The following is a 20,641-nucleotide window of genomic DNA, read 5'->3' as shown; positions in this document are numbered from 1 at the left end:
CCAACAGAACTTGGTGGCTGCTGAGTTGGTGTCAGGAACGTGAACTTAAAGACTATATTTCCCTTGCAACTCTTGACAAAGTAACTTTAACTGCTTTCTAACAATCTGTCTTCTTCTCCTGAACTCAGTGACAAGTTCTTTTTAATCAAAACATCTTAAGCCGAAAAGGTAATCAACCCCAGGACATAGCTGGCTCACAGATAGATGCTGTCTCCTCAGGCATTGCTGTGGAAGTGTGTATACAGATGTTGTACACATAGATGCTTCTCACAGCCAGAGGTACACAGAGACAGATGTTACTCACAGAGACAGATGTCCAGCAGGAACATGATGTATATTAACAGCTCTCGCAGGGTGGTTTTGATGTAAAGCTCCCGGTTCTCAGCTGTGTTCTCAGTCAGGGTTGTTCCCCAAAGTCCTAAGGGACAGAGATGCCTAGGATCGCTAGCAGCAGGTTCCTCCCAGGTGCCCAACCCACCAGTCCCTGGATTTTACTCCTATTTCTACCCCGGCCCTTTGCTCACCCATCACCATGTATCTTGGCTGAATCTGGCTACTCTAGCCACACTCAAGCCCGCCCTCCTTCATCAAACACCCTGAGGTAGACAGTGGAAAAGACATTGGGTAGCAGAGAATGAAGACATGGAAAGGAGGTCCTTGTTTCAGGTGGGACAGTCTAGGGGATCATCACAAACATGTCCTCCTTCAAGCTAACTCCCTCCGTACCCTTCTCATCTCTCCCCTAAAGCTTTTCGGGACTCCCTTCCTAACTCCAGTATCCCATGAGAACCCTCCTCCCACCAGGTACCTCTGATGCCACGACAGATCTGGAAGCAGCAGTTGGATACCAGGGTCCTATAGGCTTTCTCCTGGGATCCATCTTCAGGCTTTTTGGGTTGGGGCTGGGGGGGCACTGCATTGGAGATGGTGCAGATCCTCAGTGTCCCACGTGGGGAGGGGGGACCACTGTAGGCAAGGTTGTCCCAGGCTCCACTCCCCATCTTTTGGAGCTCTTGCCCCTCGGGACTTTCCACAGCATTCATGGGGAATGAGGTAGGGGGCCTGGCACTGCAGGTACCCACTGTCCCCTGAAGAAAGTGGGAGCAAAGACACAGCCCAGTCTAGACAGCAGAAGGCAGAGGAGTGGAGAGCAGCTGGTCTCAGGAAGCCTCTGCTTCCTGCCTTTTGTAGTGGGAATCTGTCCCCATTGGGGGAGGGGCAGGCGGGAGGGTGTGGGGAATGGCTTTCAGTCCCATCAGGGGCTCTCTCTCTCTTCGTCTAGCTTCAAGACAAGGGGTGGAAGGGAGCTGGAAGGCAGGGGTTTGGCAGGAGAGAGAGAAGCCTGGGAGGGAGATGTGGCGACTGGGGTGGAAGGAAGGAGGGGTGAGAGAGGCCGGTGCTGGGGGGGGAGGAGGGCTGTTTACAGAAGGGGCCTGGTGGGGGGGTGGTCCCAGTCAGACAGAAGAGGAGATGAGAGAGCAGTGGGAGGGGCTGGCGGACTCCAGCCGGTCTGGGCGAATTTCCACTAAAAGCTCCTGAAAGGGCCGCCATGGATTGGGCTGCAGGCCAAGGCCGGGGACAGGAGACTGAAAAGTGCTCTTTCCCTTCCAGGCTCATTCAATGGCGTCTGAGGCTCCTTTAATGTCTCACCTTGAGCTGTCCCCTGGTGGGGTGGAAAAAGGGGGGCTCCCCTTCCTCACTCCACCCCTATAGCTGGGCGAAAAGCTAGTGGCAGGAGGAGCCTCTGTTTCAGACACTTAAGGGTCAGGGTCTCTGACTGCTGTTGAGGTTGGCGGGGGGGGGGGGGGGGGCACTAAAGTTCCAGATTATCTGTATCCTTCTGAGGTCTGCCCTCATACGGCTTACAAGGGAACTACACTGACAGAAATGTGTTCCTTAAGGGTGTGGGGCTCAGCCCAGGGAAGAGCCTAAACCCTGCTTGGGAGAATGCGTGAGAGAGCAAAGAGCAAGGACAGTGGGGCTTGGGACTCCTTAAGAGGAGTGGATGTGTGGACCTAGCTCAGCCGACAACTTTATCTTAGGGCTTGTAGTATTGGACTGAGGACTATTAAGCATGAGTATTGGACTGAGGACTATTAAGCAGGACTGAGGACTATTAACTATGAGAGGTATCTGAACTGATCTGCTTTCTTTTCAATCTCAGGTGTCTGTGCCCCCAGCACATCTCTGCCTAGGCCCTGCTCCGGCCTCTGATCACTTGTCCAAGCTCCCCTAAAAGCATGTGCTGTGGCCCAGAATGGTACTGGCCCCACAGGGGCAGGGGTTACCTTCTCCTTGATGGCTGCAGTGGAGGCTGCCCTCTCACCAACTGCTGGTTCCCCATCTGGGCCACTCTATTGCCCCACTTGACCGAAGCCCACGTTCCCCCCTCAGTAAAACACCAGCCTAGTGGAAGTCACCAGTCCTGAGTGTCCCCATAAGGAGATCCTGATCCCAGACAACCCAAGGCTGGCCTCGGGCCCTTGATAAATAGGTACTTTCCAACACCCAGCTGTCTTAACCCCTGGCTCTGAAGCATGCATCTCCTGCCCCAGGCCCAGATACTGTTAGGGAATTAACTCTGTCTGGGCTGGAGTTAAGGCCTCTCTGTGAGCTTCCCTAGATGGAAGAGTTTCATCTCTACATTTTAGCGGCTAATGAGACATATTCCAAGGTGCTTTTTATCTTTGGAAAGACAAAAGATGATTTTGTGTGAAATCAGCTGATAGGGAAGGAACCGGAGCTGCTGCCTCTCACCTACAAGCTTTTCAAACAATTGCAAAAGGACTCCTTGCTTGCAAAACTGAACATTAAGACAGAGGTAATGAACAGGAAGCTAGCAGCATAGTTCAAAGAAGCAGCAAGAGGAACAGGAGATGGTTTCGGATTCCTTGGGGGATAATTTTATATTCTGAGAGAGGCTTGTGATCAACAAGGTTTTGGATAGACTCAAAGAGGTTCATCAGGCGACAGGTCCCACACCCTTGTGACGTTAAGGCCAGAGCTGGACTGCTTTATTCAGTCACCCACAGAGGAAACATTGCTTTGCCCTGCTCAGTCTTGAGTATTCCCCACGTGTGTGGATCAACGCATAATACCCCCGGAAGCACAGGTTACATAACTAGCTTGAGAAATTTTCTCAAAAGGTGCTGGGCATTCCTAGGTTATTTAGTCTTACTCAAGAAGTCCTAAATATGGTAATCAAGTGGGAGCTCCTGATGCTTTTGTCTGGCAGTTCTTTGTGTCCTCAAGTTTCTGTGGCACTTGGTTTTTCCTGAGTGGCCAGTTAATAAGGGCAACCAGTATCAGAGTCCTGTGGCTCAGGTTGCCTTTTAGCAATTCAGCAAAACCCAAGAGGGATGACCTTGAAACCCAAACTCCCGGTTTAACTTTTGGTTCAGCAACTTACTAACTGTATAGTTCCGGGCAAGTCCCTTTGAAACTTAGTTTATATATCTACAAAGTGTTCCAATTAAAGCCTGCCCTGCTGACCTGAAGGACTGTTTTAGGATTCAAACAGTAGATATAGAAACCATTATAAACTGTGTGCTGTAAAGCACCAAACAAATTTAGTTATCTTACCACAGCACCCATCCTTGCGTACCCCACTCGTCCACAGCAATTCATGTTTCAGGGAGATACCTTCAGTCAGGACTCTGTTGTCATTATCTCTGAGAGACAAGGGTCCCAGAACCCTCTGTATCCACCCCCATTCCATTCCAGCTGACAACAGCAGAGTGGAATGATGGCATTTCACCTGGAGACTATTATAACAGTAGTCTGGAAAGAAAATAGCTCTTAGAAGAGTTTCATGAGGACATGGCAAGACTTGCTGTCCATCAGAACCCAAAACACTTCTTTACCATGATGCCTCTTAGCCTACTTGGTGAATTGGTCCCATTGCTTCACTGGGATACATTTTTTGGTTGCATGCTATCCTATTGCACACACAAGAAAAAGATTACTACATTTCCATCCCCAGTACACTCCTTTTTCATGCCATGCCCATCCTAGCCAGGCTCCTCAGTGCCACTCAGATCCACTAGGTCCTGACAAAGAGCCCAGAGACAGCAAAGGCCGTGGGATAGAAACTTGTAGCTCATTTTCCTGTAAGTTCTCCATGTAAATTTCCCCCAGGAGAAACCACCTTCCATATTCTAGAGAAAGGAACCTTGGGGTGACTCACGGTCCACATTCTACAGAGAGAAGCTTCAAATCACCTTCTGTGTCTTACATAGTGACCCTCAACCTTTTCCACCCCAATAAACATAAACAATAGAGCACACTCTATAAGTAACAATGGCTCACTATGGCAATGATTCTCAATGGAAGACACTGGAGATCACTCATCTATAAGAAAACTCTGCACGTAAGGGCTTACCCTTCACCAGTATACCACCGGTCACCTGCAAGGCAAAAATACCGAAATCTGAGTAGCTGAAGTTTTCAGCAACAAACACAGTGGACCAAGCAAACTGACATGAGAAGGCTAATCCCAAGGGAGTCCCCCCTCCCTGTTTTTGTACAATAAACATCATAGCATTGTGCTAGGGGCCTCCACAAGCCACAGCTCCTTAGAACAGACAACCCAGATCCATTGGAAGATTCAGGTGTATGAAGTCGTGTTGCAGCTGTCCCAGCCCAGAAGGCCAAGAAAATAGCATTTTGTTGTATTTCATCAGGGACCTCACAGAGAGGCTGGAGGAGATCCACTTCCCTCATCAAAATGACCCACTTCAGTCTTTTACTTCCTTCCTGTGACCCCCTGGATTTAACAAGTCCTGCTGGAATACATTTTGCATCTTCCGTCTCTCCAAAGAGAACTTTTTTTTTTTAAAGATTTTATTTATTTATTTGACAGAGAGACAGAGAGAGAGACAGAGAGAGACAGAGAGAGAGGGAACACAAGCAGGGGGAGTGGGAGAGGGAGAAGCAGGCTTCCCGCGGAGCAGGGAGCCTGATGCGGGGCTCGATCCCAGGACCCCGGGATCATGGCCTGAGCCGAAGGCAGACGCTTAACAACTGAGCCACCCAGGCGCCCCAAAGAGAACCTCTTTAAATGAACCCTTCAGCTTTCCTCCCATTTCTAGAGACCCCTGCTGGACAACTATCCCCGTTTGCCCATGCCTTCTACAGAGGATTGGACAGGTAGAGGGGACCAGCCAAACCCAGGCGGTGGGAGACATCTGATGCTATCAACAAAAATAAGGAAGTTAGTCTTCAGTTGCCTGGAAACTTGGGTCTGAGGCCATGGTCATGCCCCCTGCTGAGTGTAGTCCAGACATGGAGTACTCACATGGTCTTGAAGTAATCAGTCAGCGTTATCACTTCCAGGCAGAGCCCCAGCTGGGGCAGGCACGGTTTTGTATAGGATGGTGAGTGTCAGCCCAGCCTCCTGCTAGAGAAGGTGGAGTGGGGGAGGAGAGAGCTTCGTGTGAATTGGAGACAGCAGGCTAGAAAGAAAGGAGGGAGGTGGAGGGGGAAGAAAGGCACGGGAGAGAAGGGGAATTATGGGAAAGACGACTTGAGAGAACAAGGTTCTTTCCTTCAGAGCAACTCACCAAATTTCACGGGAGACTTGGCTGACTGAATGTCCCAAGCCTGTGAAGATGGGAGACTGGAGCACCTGGGCAAATCCCCCCGGCGCTCACCCTTCCAGCATCATTTCAGGGTCTCAGGGCAATCACCCAACACACCCCCTTGTCCCAGCTGCTGAGGGCCCCATCACAGGGAACACATATTTTTCCACCTTGAGTCCTCATTCCAGTCATAATTCAGTCCACAGGTATTTGCTGAACGCTGACTATACAGGAGGGACTCTGGGATAAGCAGCAAATAAGATCATCAGGGCCCCTGCCTCATAGAACTTAGATTCTGGCAAAGAAGATAGGCATCAAGCAAATACACAGATAACTTAGGATTTGTAATCATAAACAGTGCTGCAAGGGAGGAGTACAGGGAGCTACGAGACAATGCAGCAGGAGACCTAAGGTTCTAAGGCAAATGAGGAATAGAATCATGATTTCTACCTCTCTTCCCCCTTCTTGGCCCTGCAGCAAACAGGGTTTTCTGAGATTCAGAAATGTTTTACTGCTACTATCCACAAGGAAACAGACTGAGTTAAATGACCAAACAAGGAAAAGGTTATGACAATGCAAGAAATGTTACAACTTACGGTAACCTTTATCCCTCATGGTTACGGGCACATGAGTGGAGCTCAGCTTGAAGGCTTGCTTTAGATTCCTTCTGAGCACATGGAATCCAACCACTTTTCATTCCTGAAATCGATTATCTCCTTGATACCTGGGAAAGAGGCAGAAATTAATAAGAGAGCTAAAGTAGTAAAACTACAAAGCGATGAAAAATTTCCCAAGGTAAAGGCTTTACAGGTGTATACTTATCTTCAGGCTCACCAAGTTGCATACATTAAAGATGTATAACTTTTTGTATGTCAATCATACCTCAATAAAGGTCAGTACTGCAATTTTTTTTTTTAATTTCCTGAATGGGAGTTTGGAATCAAGAGCTTAAGTTTCTTTTATTCTGTTCACCCTATACTCCCAAATCTAGAAATCTATCCTAATGTTTCAATCAGCGTAATTGATAATAAGTTTTTAAAGGTGAAAAAGAGGAAGCTCAAATATCCAACAATAGAAAAAATATTAGATAAATAAGGATACAGGTTTGAAAAATACCTGTGAGTTAAGGATGTCGTTCTTTTTAAAGGGCAGGCAGGCCTCATAAGAAGGAGAGAGTAATGTGTTTATGGTTTGTTAGTTCTTCTTTCTTTGGGGGCTAGAACTTGCTCTTCCTGCCCCATCTCCTTGAGAAGAGAGAACTTATATGGACTTGGATTCCCCCCAAGAAACATAGGACCCATCCAGCCTTCTTTTCCCCTCACCTTGAGGTGGATTTTGGATGACACAAAAAGAAGCAGTTTTAGTATTAGAAAAGCCTAACTGGAAATTCTCACCCTGAACTCACCCAGAACTGCATGTGATGCGGTACTGCCATTCATTAAAACCGACTGGAAATTTGGAAAAAAAAAAAAAAGATACATACACATGATGGGTTGTTGTGCAGAAATCAACAATTTGAGTAGTATTTAATGTCATGAGAAAATGCTCATCATAATTCTGGCATATATAGAGTCCATATTTTATATGTAAATTATATTTGGATGCATTAAAAAAGGTCTAATTTTAAAGAATTTAACAACATAGTAGTGATAGCTCTGGGTGAATGCTTTTTATTTTGCTAATTTTTGTTTTATTTTGTTTATTTTATTTTCATTAATTTTTTTCTACGGTGATTATGAGTACTTTCATATTCAGAAAAAAGGTATTTTTATGAAAGCCAGTAGTCAGTAGTTATTATGTTCATAAAGACTTGAGGTGCATTTTCATCTTAGACTCACAGAATCTCTTGGGTGGCTGTCTTCACCACACTAGCTCTCCACATCAGCCAGGAAATATGACAGTTCATTTTTTGACATGAGAGTCATCCATGCAATCACTTCGCTTTTCACCCGTTTGCTCCAAGACTTTGTATTAATTGCTACTTCCTTGGAGACTACAATTAGGGAAGAATATGGGTGAAGCATGCGATGAGTATGAGAATAGCTGCCATGAGAAATACAGCATCTAACAGCAGCTCTGAGGAAGAAAGGTAACTGGGGTGGCAAGTGGAAAGAAAGGTCAAGAAAGGAAATTTGAAACGAATAGCATTGAAATGGATTTTGAGGGGCGCCTGGGTGCCTCAGTCAGTTAAGCGTTTACCCTCAGCTCAGGTCATGATCCCAGAGTCCTGGGATCCAGCCCAGTGTTGGGCTTTCTGCTCTGCAGGGAGCCTGCTTCTCCCTCTCCCTCTGCCTGCCGCTCCCCCTGCTTGTGCTCTCTCTCTGTGTGTGTCAAATAAATAAAATCCTTAAAAAAAAAATGAAGTGGACTTTGGATGACATCCTTTGGAAAAGGAGGACAAATATTTTAAGAGACTAAAAGAAAGCATAGTTACCGTTTATTAACCACCCACATGGCAGACGCCTTATAGTGAATTCTATTAGTTAATTCTCACACAATCCAATGGAGTAGACTTTTGTCGTTCCATTTTACAGGTGAGGATCTGAGAGATAAATTGTGCTGGAATCCATCTTTGAGTCAGATCTGTCTGTCTACACTGAATGACTTCCTGGGTGTCATCCACATGGGGATAGCAGTGTGTGCAAAATCCGGCAGGTGGAAACATTGCTTGCTCTTGTGGAAGAAGAGTCCCACTGTGCTCACTGGAGAATAAGAAAGAAGCCTGGAAAGAGGATTGGGAGTGAATATGGAAGGCCTCAAATGCCAGACATTTAATTCATTCAGGCAACAGAAATTCAACTGGATTCAGGCAAATGAAAGACAAAGAAAGCTTCCAAACAGAGGAATGAAATGAAAGCTATATTTTATGAAACCTAATCGGACAATAAGTGTTTGCTCTGGGGGGAGATTGGAAGCCAGGACATCAGTTGAAAGTTTGCGGGGCTAGTTTAGGGACAGGAATGAAAGCCTGAATGATGATGGTTACAGATGAATAGAAAAGAGTGGGAAGATATGTGAGGCCTCTCAGAGGCAGAACCTGCAGGAATTAGCACCTGACTGGAGATAGGGTACAAGGGAGAGCAAAATCAAAGCGGCTTCAAGGTCTCAAACCCCTACACCTGGAAGGTCAGTGATGCTATTAATGGGGTGGGCAGGAGGAGAGGGATCAAAAGTAGCTTTCAGGGGCGCCTGGGTGGCTCCGTCGTTAGGCGTCTGCCTTCGGCTCAGGTCATGATCCCAGGGTCCTGGGATCGAGCCCCACATCGGGCTCCCTGCTCAGTGCGAAGCCTGCTTCTCCCTCTCCCACTCCCCCTGCTTGTGTTCCCTCTCTCGCTGTGTCTCTCTCTGTCAAATAAATAAATAAAATCTTAAAAAAAATAAGGTTTCAGCATGAGATTCAACTTTAGGTATGTGTGAGTCTAAAGTGTTAATGGAGGGCACCTGGGTGGCTCAGTCAGTTGAGCGTCTGCCTTCGGCTTGGGTCATGATCCCAGCGTCCTGGAATGGAGTCCCGCATCGGACTCCCTGCTAAGCAGGGAGTCTGCTCTTCCCTCACCCTCTCCCTCTGCCTCTCTCTCCGTCTCTAATGAATAAATTAATAAAATCTTTTTAAAAATATTTAAGAAATAAAGTGTTAATGGGACACTCAGATGTTGAAATTTGAGGGCTCACTGGACAATTTGGGTTAGAGTTTGAGACAGTAATAAACACTGGTGAGAGTGATGGTGCAGCTAGACGTGTTTATTGGAGCCACAGGAACAGTTGAAATTGCCAAAGGATTGCATGAAGGGAGAAAGGAACTGAAGTTGAGGGGGAAGGAAGAGGAGCCAGAAAGGGAGAGAAAGAGCCGTAAGAGAGGCAGGAGGAGAACCAAGAGTTTTCAAGACACAAAAGTCAGAGGAGGAGTATTTTAAGAAGGGAGTGATTATTGACTGTACCAAACAGTGCTAAAAGATCAAGTGTTCTGATAAATTAAAAGCCTTCAGATGCTTAGACTAGAATCTCTCAGGTGACCTTGGAAATTGAGAAGGCTGTGGATGCCTGATTTGGAGAAGTGGGGGTGTTGAGGTTAAAGAGTGGATGGTGAGACAATAAAAGAAGTGGCTCCATTTAACTACACAAGTAATTTATTAAGTATTTACTGAATACGTGCTCTATGAACTTCTTGCGTATCTGCTTGGGGATGTCCTAAGAAACCAAGACCAACCATCCTCATCTTCATGTCCTAAAAGCTTCCCTTGATTCCAACTCCTATTATGGTGCTGGGTTTTATTTTTTTATAGATTTTTTTTTTAAGATTTAATTTATTTATTTGACAGAGAGAGACACAGCAAGAGAGGTAACACAAGCAGGGGGAGTGGGAGAGGGAGAAGCAAGGTTCCCACTGAGCAGGGATCCCGATGCAGGGCTCAATCCCAGGACCCTGGGATCATGACCTGAGCCGAAGGCGGACGCCTAACTGCTGAGCCTCCCAGGTGCTCCCATGGTGCTGGTTTTTAAAAAAAACAGCTTTATTGAGATATAATTCACATACCATACAATTCACCCATTTAAAGTATACAATAATTTTCCGTGTGTTCCCAGATATGTGCAACTATGGTGCTAATTTTAAAGGAAAAACACTTGGGCATACGGTTCAGAAGTCAACACCTACAATTAATGTTGCAAACAAGGGAGAAGGGGAACACAACAAATTCTCCGCTGGCACCCTCTCCAGCAGAATCACAGAACAGAGTGGGAAGATGCCTAGGGGCTTTGCCTACCATGGCCACCAGGTGGCAGCAGAAGCGCCGCCCTCCGTCAGTCAGAGCCAAACCAGTTTGGAGAGATTGGCATTCAGAGGGTCCAGAGACCATTCCTCTTCCCAGCTCCTTCCTGTTGTTTATTCTTTTCTTCTAGGTAACTCTAAAGATTCACGACAGGTCCCGCTAACAGGTCCTAACCCACAGGGATTTATCATTCTGGAGACCTAGTAGACTTCTGTGTTGATCTGAGTCTTCTGAGACACAGACACCAAGGCTGGGAGGCCGTTGTAAGGTTCTGAGGAAGGAAACAGCTGTGAGAGAAAACTGGGCAGGCGCCCAGGAAGGCTAGGAGAGCTGTCAGACCGTGAGGTGAGTCTGCCCCTGAGTGAAGGAGAGAGTGTGGGAAGGTTGGGTGGATTTCTGCGGCAGAGTTAGTCTAAAAAATTTTTGCCAAGGCCTTCAGCAAGCCAAAATAAACCATCAGGGGAGTTCAGTGTCTCGCAGGTTGGGGCCCACCTTAGTATCCTCGCTCAGCTCAATTAGTGGCCGGGCAGCTCCTAGGAAGGGGAAGTTCCCAGGCTGCTCACCTGGAAGTCTGGTCCAGGTAAATGATCTTGGTCAATTATTCATAGTTGGAGGTCCATGAAACCCATTCTCATGGCCTCCACACCTTCTTTTGGAGAAGGGACAGCCCTAGCCCTCAGGCAGCCCTCACTCTACCAAGTGTCATCTGTGTTCCCCGCCTCTGAGAGGGACAATTCAATCCCCACTTCTCACTACCCCGACCAGAGACTAGGCTACTCCCATACCTTGCATCTGACTCTGTTCCTGCTCTCCCGGATTAATCCAGATACAACCATCCTCCCAAGCAAGCCGTACCTTTTCATGCCTCTGTCTTTGGTTCCTTCTTGCTGATAAACCTGGAAACTTGAAGGCGGTGACAGGACTAGCAGTGTGTTGAATTTAGTCCTGACGCATGGGCCCAGGAGTCAGCCTGTCTTGTCAGGAAGCTGATAGGCCAGCACCAGGCCCCATCCCTTCCCTGGGGTCCCCACTGCCTCAGGTGACACTGCCCAGGCACCTGAGTTGTTGGCAGTGTGGTTCTGGCCTTGGTCAAGGCCAAGTACATACATAATAGGGCAGCCGTAGCTTTGCCAAGCAGTCCAGAGGTAGCTGGACCAACCGTAGGTGGACCAGCTGTAGCTTTGCCAGGTAGCTCTTGGGGGTTCAGGATGAAGAAGCTGGCACTTGTCTAGGGAAAGCAGAGGTTTGGTAAGGAGGGTGTTAGGGGAGAAGACTACTGGGTATCCAGCATGACAGGGACCGACTGGGTCAATGGCCCCTGTGGGCCTCCCTGAGTGCCCTTGGGGCTGAGGGGCCTGCTGCATATGGGGCTCTGGGTTTGGCTCCTCTCTCCCCTTGGCTGGTTCTCAGCTAAAAGACAGGCTTGGGAGGGTTGGGATGAATACTGCTGGCTCTCTGGGCTGCTTCTTGAAAGGAGGGCATGGGGAAACCAACAATTCTGCCAGAGTATGTCTGGGCCAGATGACTTTGCAAATCCTGAGTCTTCAAGGTAAATAAAAGGCAAAAATTCCAGGCTTTAAAAGGGAATCCAGCCAGGGGTGTGTGGGTGGCTCAGTTAGTTAAGCATCTGCCTTTGGCTCAGGTCATGATCCCAGGATCCTGGGAGTCCCACATGTAGGCTCCCTGCTCAGTGGGGACTCTCCCTCTACCCTAAGTCCTCCCTCTACCCCTCCCCCTCTGCTCATGCTCTGTCTCTCACTCTCTCTCAAATAAATAAATAAAATATTTTAAAAAGGGAGGGAATCCAGCCAAATCCTGTTGTGGGAGCAGCAGAGAAATAGCCTGGAAATCCACCATATTATATTATTTTACACCTTAAATGTCAAAGGCAAGGCTGAAGGCAAGCATGGGATTTTCCCTTTTCCCTCTTGGGCAGGGAGAGTGGAGAAAAAAGGTAATATGGCAAGTGGCGTAGAAGGAAGATGCCTCTGGGTAACCAGGGGGCCTTCAGACTGTAATTTGCCTAGGGGCCAGACCTTAGGTTCCAGGGTTTATGGAGCCTGGATGGGACCATGGGGGCAGGGGTGGGTGGTGGCAGGGCAGAAGAGAGATGGGACCCATCAAGTCTCCCACCCACTCTCTGCTTAGCATGTTTGTTCTGTGCTTGGAAGGAACTCCTTGCTGGATAGTATGTGAAGTACCTACTACACACCCAGCAGCTATACTATTCCTACCATATCACACCCTTCTGCCCAAGCCCTGAGCTGGCACAACTTTCCTGAGCCTTGCAAAATAAGGTTAAATATAGGGGTAAATATTAATAGATAGTCAAAGCACTTAGCACGGCGCACATAAGTAGACACTAAAAGAATGCTAAGTGGGTCTGTTTCAAGCCCATCCTCTCCCCCTAACCAGGTCTAAAGCACCTTTGTTAGGAAGGGTGAACCTGTACTCCACATCTTATGTTCACACTGTGCCATGAGCAGACATTATCTTGCCCAAATGTCTCTGTGCTTTGTCTTGTTTCTCTTAGAAATCTGTGAGCTCCCTAGGGGTGGGACAGAACTCTGGCTCCATTCTCCTCACAGCAGAGCACAGCTCTGACTTTCTGCTGGGCACATGGAGGCTCGGGCAACACTCAATCCCCAGGTGGACACACTGGTTCAGAGGAACAACATGGGCAAGCAGCAGGCTCTTGGCTGGAAAAGGCTAGCAGAGAGGACACAGAGGGAAGCCTGGCTCGGGACACAGCCAGCAGCCCTCTGGACCCTGTGCCCCTCTCAGTGGCTGTGTCAGTGCAAAGCAGAGGTGACATCAGCTATGGAAGTGGTTATTATCAGGCAAAGGGAAGGCCATGGGAGATAAAACTATCCGTGCTCCCTGGCATGGGATTGAAGGGGGAAACGTTGTGGGGTTGGGGCTCAGTTCTGGCAGGAGCCTGCAGGGAGCTACAGAAAGGGAGCAAAAGGGGAGGAGAGAAACAAAAGTGGGGGGGGAAGGGTTGGCAATGGCTTGGGTCCTGGCCCTTTCACTTGTGGGAGGGAGGCACTGGTTTGGAATTCTGGAATACTGATGGTGATGCCCTCAGGGCACTCTTAGCAGCTAAGGGAAGCAACTGGGCATATACTTCTCTCTGACCACAGAAGAAAGGCTGAGGCCCCCCTCTCCTCTTCCCACTTTGGCTCAGAGCAGAATCAGGACAAGGAAGACTTTCCTTCACCTCATATGTTATGGGAGCTGCTGGGCCTGTTTCTGTCCTGTATCCTGTGCGGTCCATCTATATGGAATCCTCAAATGTGGGGTTGCCTTCCCAGGATGGGGAAAGATGCCCTGCAGCAGATCAGACCGCCACAGAAATCTCCAGCCTGGCCAGGTCTGTGATCTTCTTGTCCCCAGGGTCTTACCTACCCAGTCTGTCACTCCCTAGGTCACATATTATGACCCAAGATATTAAGCGTTCCAAATCACACTATCTCATCTGGAAACATACCCCAAAGTCCTGGGGATAGATAGTATGGCCTGGTAGAGGCCCTTCCCCTGGTATGTACACCTGCACATGTGAACACAAGTCCAGAAGATATGCTCAAAGAACCTAGTCAGTGGGGTAGGGGTTTAGAGTCTCTATCCTTCTTCTAGGCACATTGACTAATCAACTGCCCATTTTCACTTTCACCCTAGATGGCCCCATGGGATTTACCACCACCATCTCCTCCAGAAAGTCTTCCCTGCTTCTCCCAACCTGGTCTGCTGTGGACCACTTCTCACTGTATGCTAAGCTCCATCATCCAGTCATAAGGATCTCCTCCTCTATGGTGATTGCCCAAGGTCAGGAGCTGCTTATGACCTCAGCACTTAGCACCATGCCTACGACCATGTGATGTTCCATAAACGTTCAATGAGGGTAAGAACCAACATAGTCATGGAGGTGTGGGGGCCCCATCTCTTACTTCAGTCAAGTACCTCCAGAAGCCAGTGGTGCCAGGACAGGATCGAGAAGGGCAGACCAACCTGGGCCCCTCTCCTCTGGGAAGGAAGAGGGGAGTCCACTCACCCTAGCTCTCTGGGTTGTCTGCTGCCTGTGACTCAGCTTGGGCCAAGGGACAGGGAAGATTCCAAAGCCCAAGAGGGTCCTTCCCCCATCTCTCCACACAGAGAACTGTCTGGGGCAAACGCCGGGCCAGATGCAGGAGCTGGCTTCCCTCCCTTCTCCACATTGACTGTATCGCATGGGAAAGCCTGAGGTCAGAGTTGCAGGACCATTGTATACAGTGCTAGCCTCTTGCCCTGCTGCCACGATGCCATGGGCAGTGTGGATGGACAAATACAGGGGGCTGGTCGGATCACAACCGGTCTCGGTGTGCTTGTTTATTTGAGCAAGCTGACACTTTAATCTCAGGACCTAGAAGGGCTGAGCCAAAGCAGCTGGGAGAAGGCTCGTGTCCAACACCTATAGGTCATGGGGGAGGAGATGGGCCTGGTCTCTCTGACTCGTGGGGTAGGGACTTAGGTCAAGGGAATGTATCACCTTTACTTATATACACCCAGAGTTGACTTAGATCTGTGTTTTAAAGTGTCAGAGTGTGAGGAAAGAGAAGGTAGGAAGGACAGAGCTAGAGGGCGCTGGGCCAGGGGCCAGGGGTGGGTTGCCTGAATGCCTCTGGGGCCCCCAGCCGGTGTTCCTGGGGCCTTCCCTCCCCAGGCTCAGAGCCTTATGGATGTTGCTGGCCTCTCTTTGCAGGGAGCCCGGAAGGGCAAAAGGAAGGGAACGTCAAGTGGGCTGTCCAAGTTGCATGAAGATCTGTGAGCATTCCTCCGCTCAGCCCCCCACCCCCATTTGACATCTGGCTGGGGACGCTCACAGACCCACAAGGTAGGCTTTCCACAAGGACCGGACCCCATCACTGAGCTGCAGCTCCATCTTGCTCTTCCTTTCTGCAACCTAATGCGCCATACGTCCATGGATGTGTCCCCGAGCTCCCTCTCCCTGAATGGGTCAAGAAGAGAACAGGGAGGCCAAACTGTCCCCAGGGCTGGGGCCCATCCATGTCATGAGGCAGCATTCATAAGAATCACAAGATGTCCTGGGATGAAGGTCATTCATGTGCAGAAAGCCATTCACAGGGGCCCTAATCCTGTCCCCAAACACCTGGGAGATTGATTGACCCTGGGGAGGGAAGCACATGATGATCCAAGTCGGCCTGCCCCCATTTCACAGAAGAGAAACTGAGTGACAAAGCATTGAAAGAACAAACGTGGGAGCAGAGTTGGAAGAAAGAAACAGGCCCTGGAATCTTCCTAGTTTCCCTCCTCCCAGGGGGCAGCTTATGACTACAGTGTCACCCCGTTGCCTAACAGTGGCCTAGGGAAAGAAACTGAAACCTACAAAGGGTGTGGTTTTGATGGCCACAATGCCACGCAGCATCGGTACCATGATGCCCAAGACTTGGGGTCTTCCACGTGAGTCCAGGAAGCAGGGACCAGCACACAGTGTGTACCCAGACATTTCAGAACCCTTGGCTAGGCCATGTCAGAGTCACCCGAGGGACTGCCTTGACAGACCTGGCAGCTGATTTTGCAGCAAAGAGTGACTCACAGCCATGGAGGTGAGATGGGGAGAAGCAGCAAGGCTGCTTCTTCAAAGCCCAGGGAAGCTCTGGGACCCCTCCCAGAGGGGTGGAAGGCTCCCCTTCAAGGGAGATCATGGCTTCCCAGGGAAGTCTTCCCCCCCCCCTTCACTGGGCCACTTCCACCGTGAAGCCCAAAGCCACACTTGGGGCCATGAGGTCATGAAAGGGAGGCAATGCCACTGAGAAGTGCCCACCCATTCAGGAGACAGAGCAGTCTCTCTCGTCTCCTCTGACAGTGACCTGCCTGGGGTCACGTCCTTCCTTTGTCAGGGAGAGGAATTTTGACAGGACAATCATCTTTGCCCTCCCAGCAGTGCCCTCTCAGAAGAGTCCTCTGACTGTCCACCCTTCCATCAGGCGTCCCTACAAGACAAAGATCAAATACATGTAGCAGTGCAATTGCTGGGTGTCGTTCAGCTGCCAGGACTCTGATGGGAAGCAAAAGCAAGTCAGAGTTAGGGCACAGGATTCCTCAGAAAGATCGCTATCCCTGATAGAAGCCAGGAAGTTTGGGAGGTCAGGTGGAGAGACGCGGGCTGCTCTGGTGAGCTCTGCCCTCAGGCTGTCCCCTGCAACTGTGTGCAATCTACAAATCAACATCACCTGATGGAGGTTCTGCCCGTTCTGGGCCAGGCTCTGAGCACATCCGTGAGGGCAAGTCTTGATTACAATATTTGTTCCTCAGAGGGGAGCCAGAAAAGTCATAGGCTAGCGGCAACTCAGCTAGGAAACTTATAAGACCCACACACTGAAGCACTAGGCTTATAGGGCAAGAGGACAGCAACAGGAAGGAAGGGAGGGAGGGGGGAAGGAAGGAAGGAAGGAAGGAAGGGAAGGAGGGAGGGAGGGAGGGGGGGAGGGAGGGACCTTTGGGTTCCTGTTGAGCAAAGGTGATGCCCAGAATCTGCAAAGTTCCTGCTTTTAGTAGAACTATTACTTTAAATCCCCTTATCCTTTTCCCCCCTGCACCTGAGCTTCTGTGTTTATTTTGTTAATTATCTCTCCCACTGGAATGTAGGCTCCATGAGGGCAAGAACATGGAGCTAACTCACCAGGGATACCAGCTTCCAGAACAGTGCCTGCCTGTTTAGTAGGGGCTCGATAGATATGTATTGTGTTTTGAATGAATGGATGAAGCAAGCAACTTCTAGGACTCCCTTTCCTGGCTACATACTCTGGTTCCCAACCCTTCCTAGCCGGGTTGAGGTAAATTCACCATACACTGAAACGTGCACCTCATAGGCGTTCAGTTTGATGATCTTGAACAATTGTATCTATTCAGATAACTGCCACCCAAAGCAGGATATGGAACGTGTCTATGACCAAAGTCTTTCCTCTGGCCCATTTCCAGATCAAGGCCCCTTATCCTGAGCAACCACTTTCTGACTTCTCTCCCTGGAGATTAGTTTTTCCTGCCACCAGATTTCATACAAAGGGAACGAGCCATTATGCCCTTTCAGCGGCTAGCTTCTTTGCTGTGCATGTTTTTGAGACTCATCCATGTTGTTGCATGTCTCTGCTGTCCATTCTCTTCCATTCGGAGTGTCTGTGCTTGATGAATAGCCCATCAGTTGCTTATCTGGTTTCCTATGGGCAAGCTTTGGGGATGTTTCCCCTTTGGGGCAATAAGGAATGAAGCTGCAATGGATTTTCTTGTACAAGTCTTCTTGTGGACGTGGGTTTTCATTTCACTTGAGGAAATTCCTAGGAGTGGAATTAATGATTCTCAGGATAGACGAATGTTCAACATTACAAAAAAATTGCCAACCTATTTTCCCAAGTGGTTGTGACATCTCATGCTTCCACCAGCAATGGATGAGCGTTTTAGTTCTTTCACGTGCTCACCACCAGTTACTGTTCTCAGTCTTTTAAATTCACTCATTCCAGTGAGTATGTAGCGTTACTCACTGTAGCTTTTTTTCAGACATACTCTTATTGAGATATAATTTACATACCCTCCCGTTTACCCACGTAAGTTGTACAACTGGTGGCTTTAACTATAGTCACAATGTGGTGCATCCATCAGCACCATCACTTTCAGAACACTTTCATTACCCCAGGAAGGGTAATGTACTCCTTAGCCTTCAACCCCCTTCTTCAATCTCCCTCCTAACTCCCTCCAAGCCTTAGGCCACCCTTAATCTACTCCATTTTTATAGATTTCCCCATCCCGGACATTTCCTGTAAATGGGATAAGAAAGTGTGTGGTCTTTTGTGGTAGGTTTCCCTCACTTAGCATTGTATTTTTGAGGTCATGTACATTGTGGCTTGTACCAGCACTTCATCATCATTATTATTATTGCTGAATAAGAGTCATTTGTAAAAACATACCACATCTTATTTATCCATTACTCATTCGATGGACATTTGTGTTGTCTCCACTTTTTCTATTATGAATACTGCTGGATGAATATTTGTGTACAAGTTTCTGTGGAGACATATGTTTTCATTTCTCTTGGGTATATACCTGAGTGGAACTGCTGGATCAGATAGTGACTCCAGGTTTAGCCTTTGAGGAGCTGCCAAATGTTTTCAAGAGTGACTGTACCACCATTGCACTACCGGCTATTTACCCCAAAGATACAAATGTAGTGAGCCGAAGGGGCACCTGCACCCTAACGTTTATAGCAGCAATGGTCCAGAATAGCCAAACTAGGGAAAGAGCCCAGATGTCCATCGACAGATCAATGGCTAAGGATGTGGTGTATAGATATATACAATGGAATATTATGCAGCCACCAAAAATGCAATCCTGCCATTTGCAACGACGTGGATGGAACTAGAGGGTATTGATTATGCTAAGCAAAATAAGTCAATCAGAGAAAGACAATTATCGTGTTATCTCACTCATAGGTGGAATTTGAGAAACAAGGCAGAGGATCATAGGGGAAGAGAAGAAAAACTGAACCAAGACGGAACCAGGGAGGGAGACAAACCATAAGAGACTCTTAATCTCAGGAAACAAACTGAGGGTTGCTGGAGTGGAGGAGGGTGGGAGGGATGGGCTGGCTGGGTGATGGACACTGGGGACGGTATGTGCTATGGTGAGTGCTGTGTATTGTGTAAGACTGATGAATCACAAACCTGTACCCTGAAACAAATAATACATAAAAAAGAAAAGAGTGGCTGTATCATTTCACAATCTTACCAGCAGTGTATGAGGATTCCAGTTTCCCCACATCTTTGCCAGCACTTGTACTGTCTTTTTAAAGAAGACACCCTAAGTATAAAGTATCTCATGATGGTTTTGACTTGCATTTCCCTGATGAGGATAATGAGATTGAGCATCTGTTCTTGTGCTTATAGACCATTTGTGAGTCTTCATTGGAGAAGTGTCTATTCAATTTTTACTTGGGTCATTTGTCTTTTTATTATGGAGTTGCAAGAGTTCTTTGTATGTTCTACGCAGAAGTCCCTTACCAGATATGTGATAGGCAAACATTTTCTCCCATTCCGTGGGCTGTCTTTTCTTTTACGTGATAATATCCTCCGAAGCACAAAAGTTTTTAATCTTGACAAAGTCCAAATTATCTATTTTTTCTTTTTCCTTAGGTGTAATAACTGAGACTAGTGATGTTGAACAATTTTGATGTGCTCATTGATTCATTTTTGTATCTTCTTTTGTGAAGTGTCTATTCATATCTTCTGCCACTTTTCTTATTGAGTTGTTTATCTTCCTTTTTTTTTTTTAAAGATTTTATTTACTTATTTGACAGAGACACAGCAAGAGAGGGAACACAAGCCGGGGAAAAGGGAGAGGGAGAAGCAGGCTTCCCGCGGAGCAGGGAGCCCATGCGGGGCTTGATCCCAGGACCCTGGGATCATGACCTGAGCCGAAGGCAGACGCTTAACGACTGAGCCACCCAGGAGCCCATGAGTTGTTTGTCTTCTTATGTGCTGTGATATATGTCCCCATTCTCTGGCTTATCTATTTGTTTTCTTAATATTTTTTTGATACCAGAAAATTTTAACTTTCATGAAGTCTAATTTATCCATTTTTTCCCCTATGATTATTGCTCTCTGTGTTCTGTCCAAAAAATCTTTTTTACCAGAGGGTCACAGAGATAGTGCCTTGTGGCCTTATATACAAACTTTATGGTTGTGAGTTTTGCATTTAGCACTATGATCAAATTAATTTTTGTGTAAAGTGAGTTGAGGTTGAGGTTCATTTATTCTGTATGGATATACAGTTGTTGCAGCAATATTTGTTAAAGAGACTTTCCCTCCCATGTTCTATTGACCTGGGAACTTGGTTAAAAAAAATAAATAAATAAACAGTTAACCATATATGTATATTTCTGAAGTTTCTAGTTCATTTCATCGACCTACTTGTCTCTACCACACTCTCTTTACTACTGTAGCTTTATAGTCAGTCCTGAAATAACATAGTTTCATTCCTCCAGCTTTGTTCCTTTTCAAGATTGTTTTTGCCATTCTAGGCAGTTTGCATTTCCACTTGGGTTTTAGAATCAGCTAACCTATTTCTTTTTTTAAGATTTTATTTGTTTATTTGATGGAGAGAGAGACAGCGAGAGAGGGAACACAAGCAGGGGGAGTGGTAGAGGGAGAAGTAGGCTTCCCGCCGAGCAGGGAGTCCGATGCGGGGCTCGACCCCAGGACCCTGGGATCATGACCTGAGCGGAAGGCAGATGCTTAATGGCTGAGC

General features: G+C 47.7%; 1 protein-coding gene and 1 long non-coding RNA gene across 3 annotated transcripts in view; one reads left to right on the top strand and one right to left on the bottom strand.

The window, feature by feature from the left end:
• Positions 1 to 1,043, bottom strand: part of PKD2L1 (polycystin 2 like 1, transient receptor potential cation channel) — a 29,182-nt gene extending 28,139 nt beyond the window's left edge. Inside the window, exons 1-2 of the mRNA XM_028098810.1 lie at positions 809 to 1,043; positions 305 to 418 (exon numbers count right to left, since the gene is read on the bottom strand). Coding sequence (XP_027954611.1) covers positions 305 to 418; positions 809 to 1,043 — 349 coding nt within the window. The remainder of the gene's footprint in view (positions 1 to 304; positions 419 to 808) is intronic.
• LOC148162151 (uncharacterized) overlaps positions 1 to 20,250 on the top strand; it is a 50,185-nt gene extending 29,935 nt beyond the window's left edge. Inside the window, exons 1-4 of one of the 2 annotated variants that reach the window (XR_015767114.1) lie at positions 10,514 to 10,693; positions 14,027 to 14,249; positions 15,087 to 15,218; positions 19,670 to 20,250. This is a non-coding gene — a long non-coding RNA (uncharacterized LOC148162151). Of the gene's footprint in view, positions 1 to 10,513; positions 10,694 to 14,026; positions 14,250 to 15,086; positions 15,219 to 19,669 lie in introns of those variants that run through there. The other variant, XR_015767113.1, reaches the window with a different exon arrangement.
• The last annotated feature ends 391 nt before the right edge of the window (positions 20,251 to 20,641 follow it).

The sequence above is a fragment of the Eumetopias jubatus genome, unplaced genomic scaffold, assembly GCF_037043125.1.
Source record: "Eumetopias jubatus isolate StellerSeaLion01/CBP00866 unplaced genomic scaffold, mEumJub1_p1.0 scaffold_17, whole genome shotgun sequence".
NCBI classification, from domain to species: Eukaryota; Metazoa; Chordata; class Mammalia; order Carnivora; family Otariidae; genus Eumetopias; species Eumetopias jubatus.
This window is presented reverse-complemented; position numbering and strand designations above follow the sequence as displayed.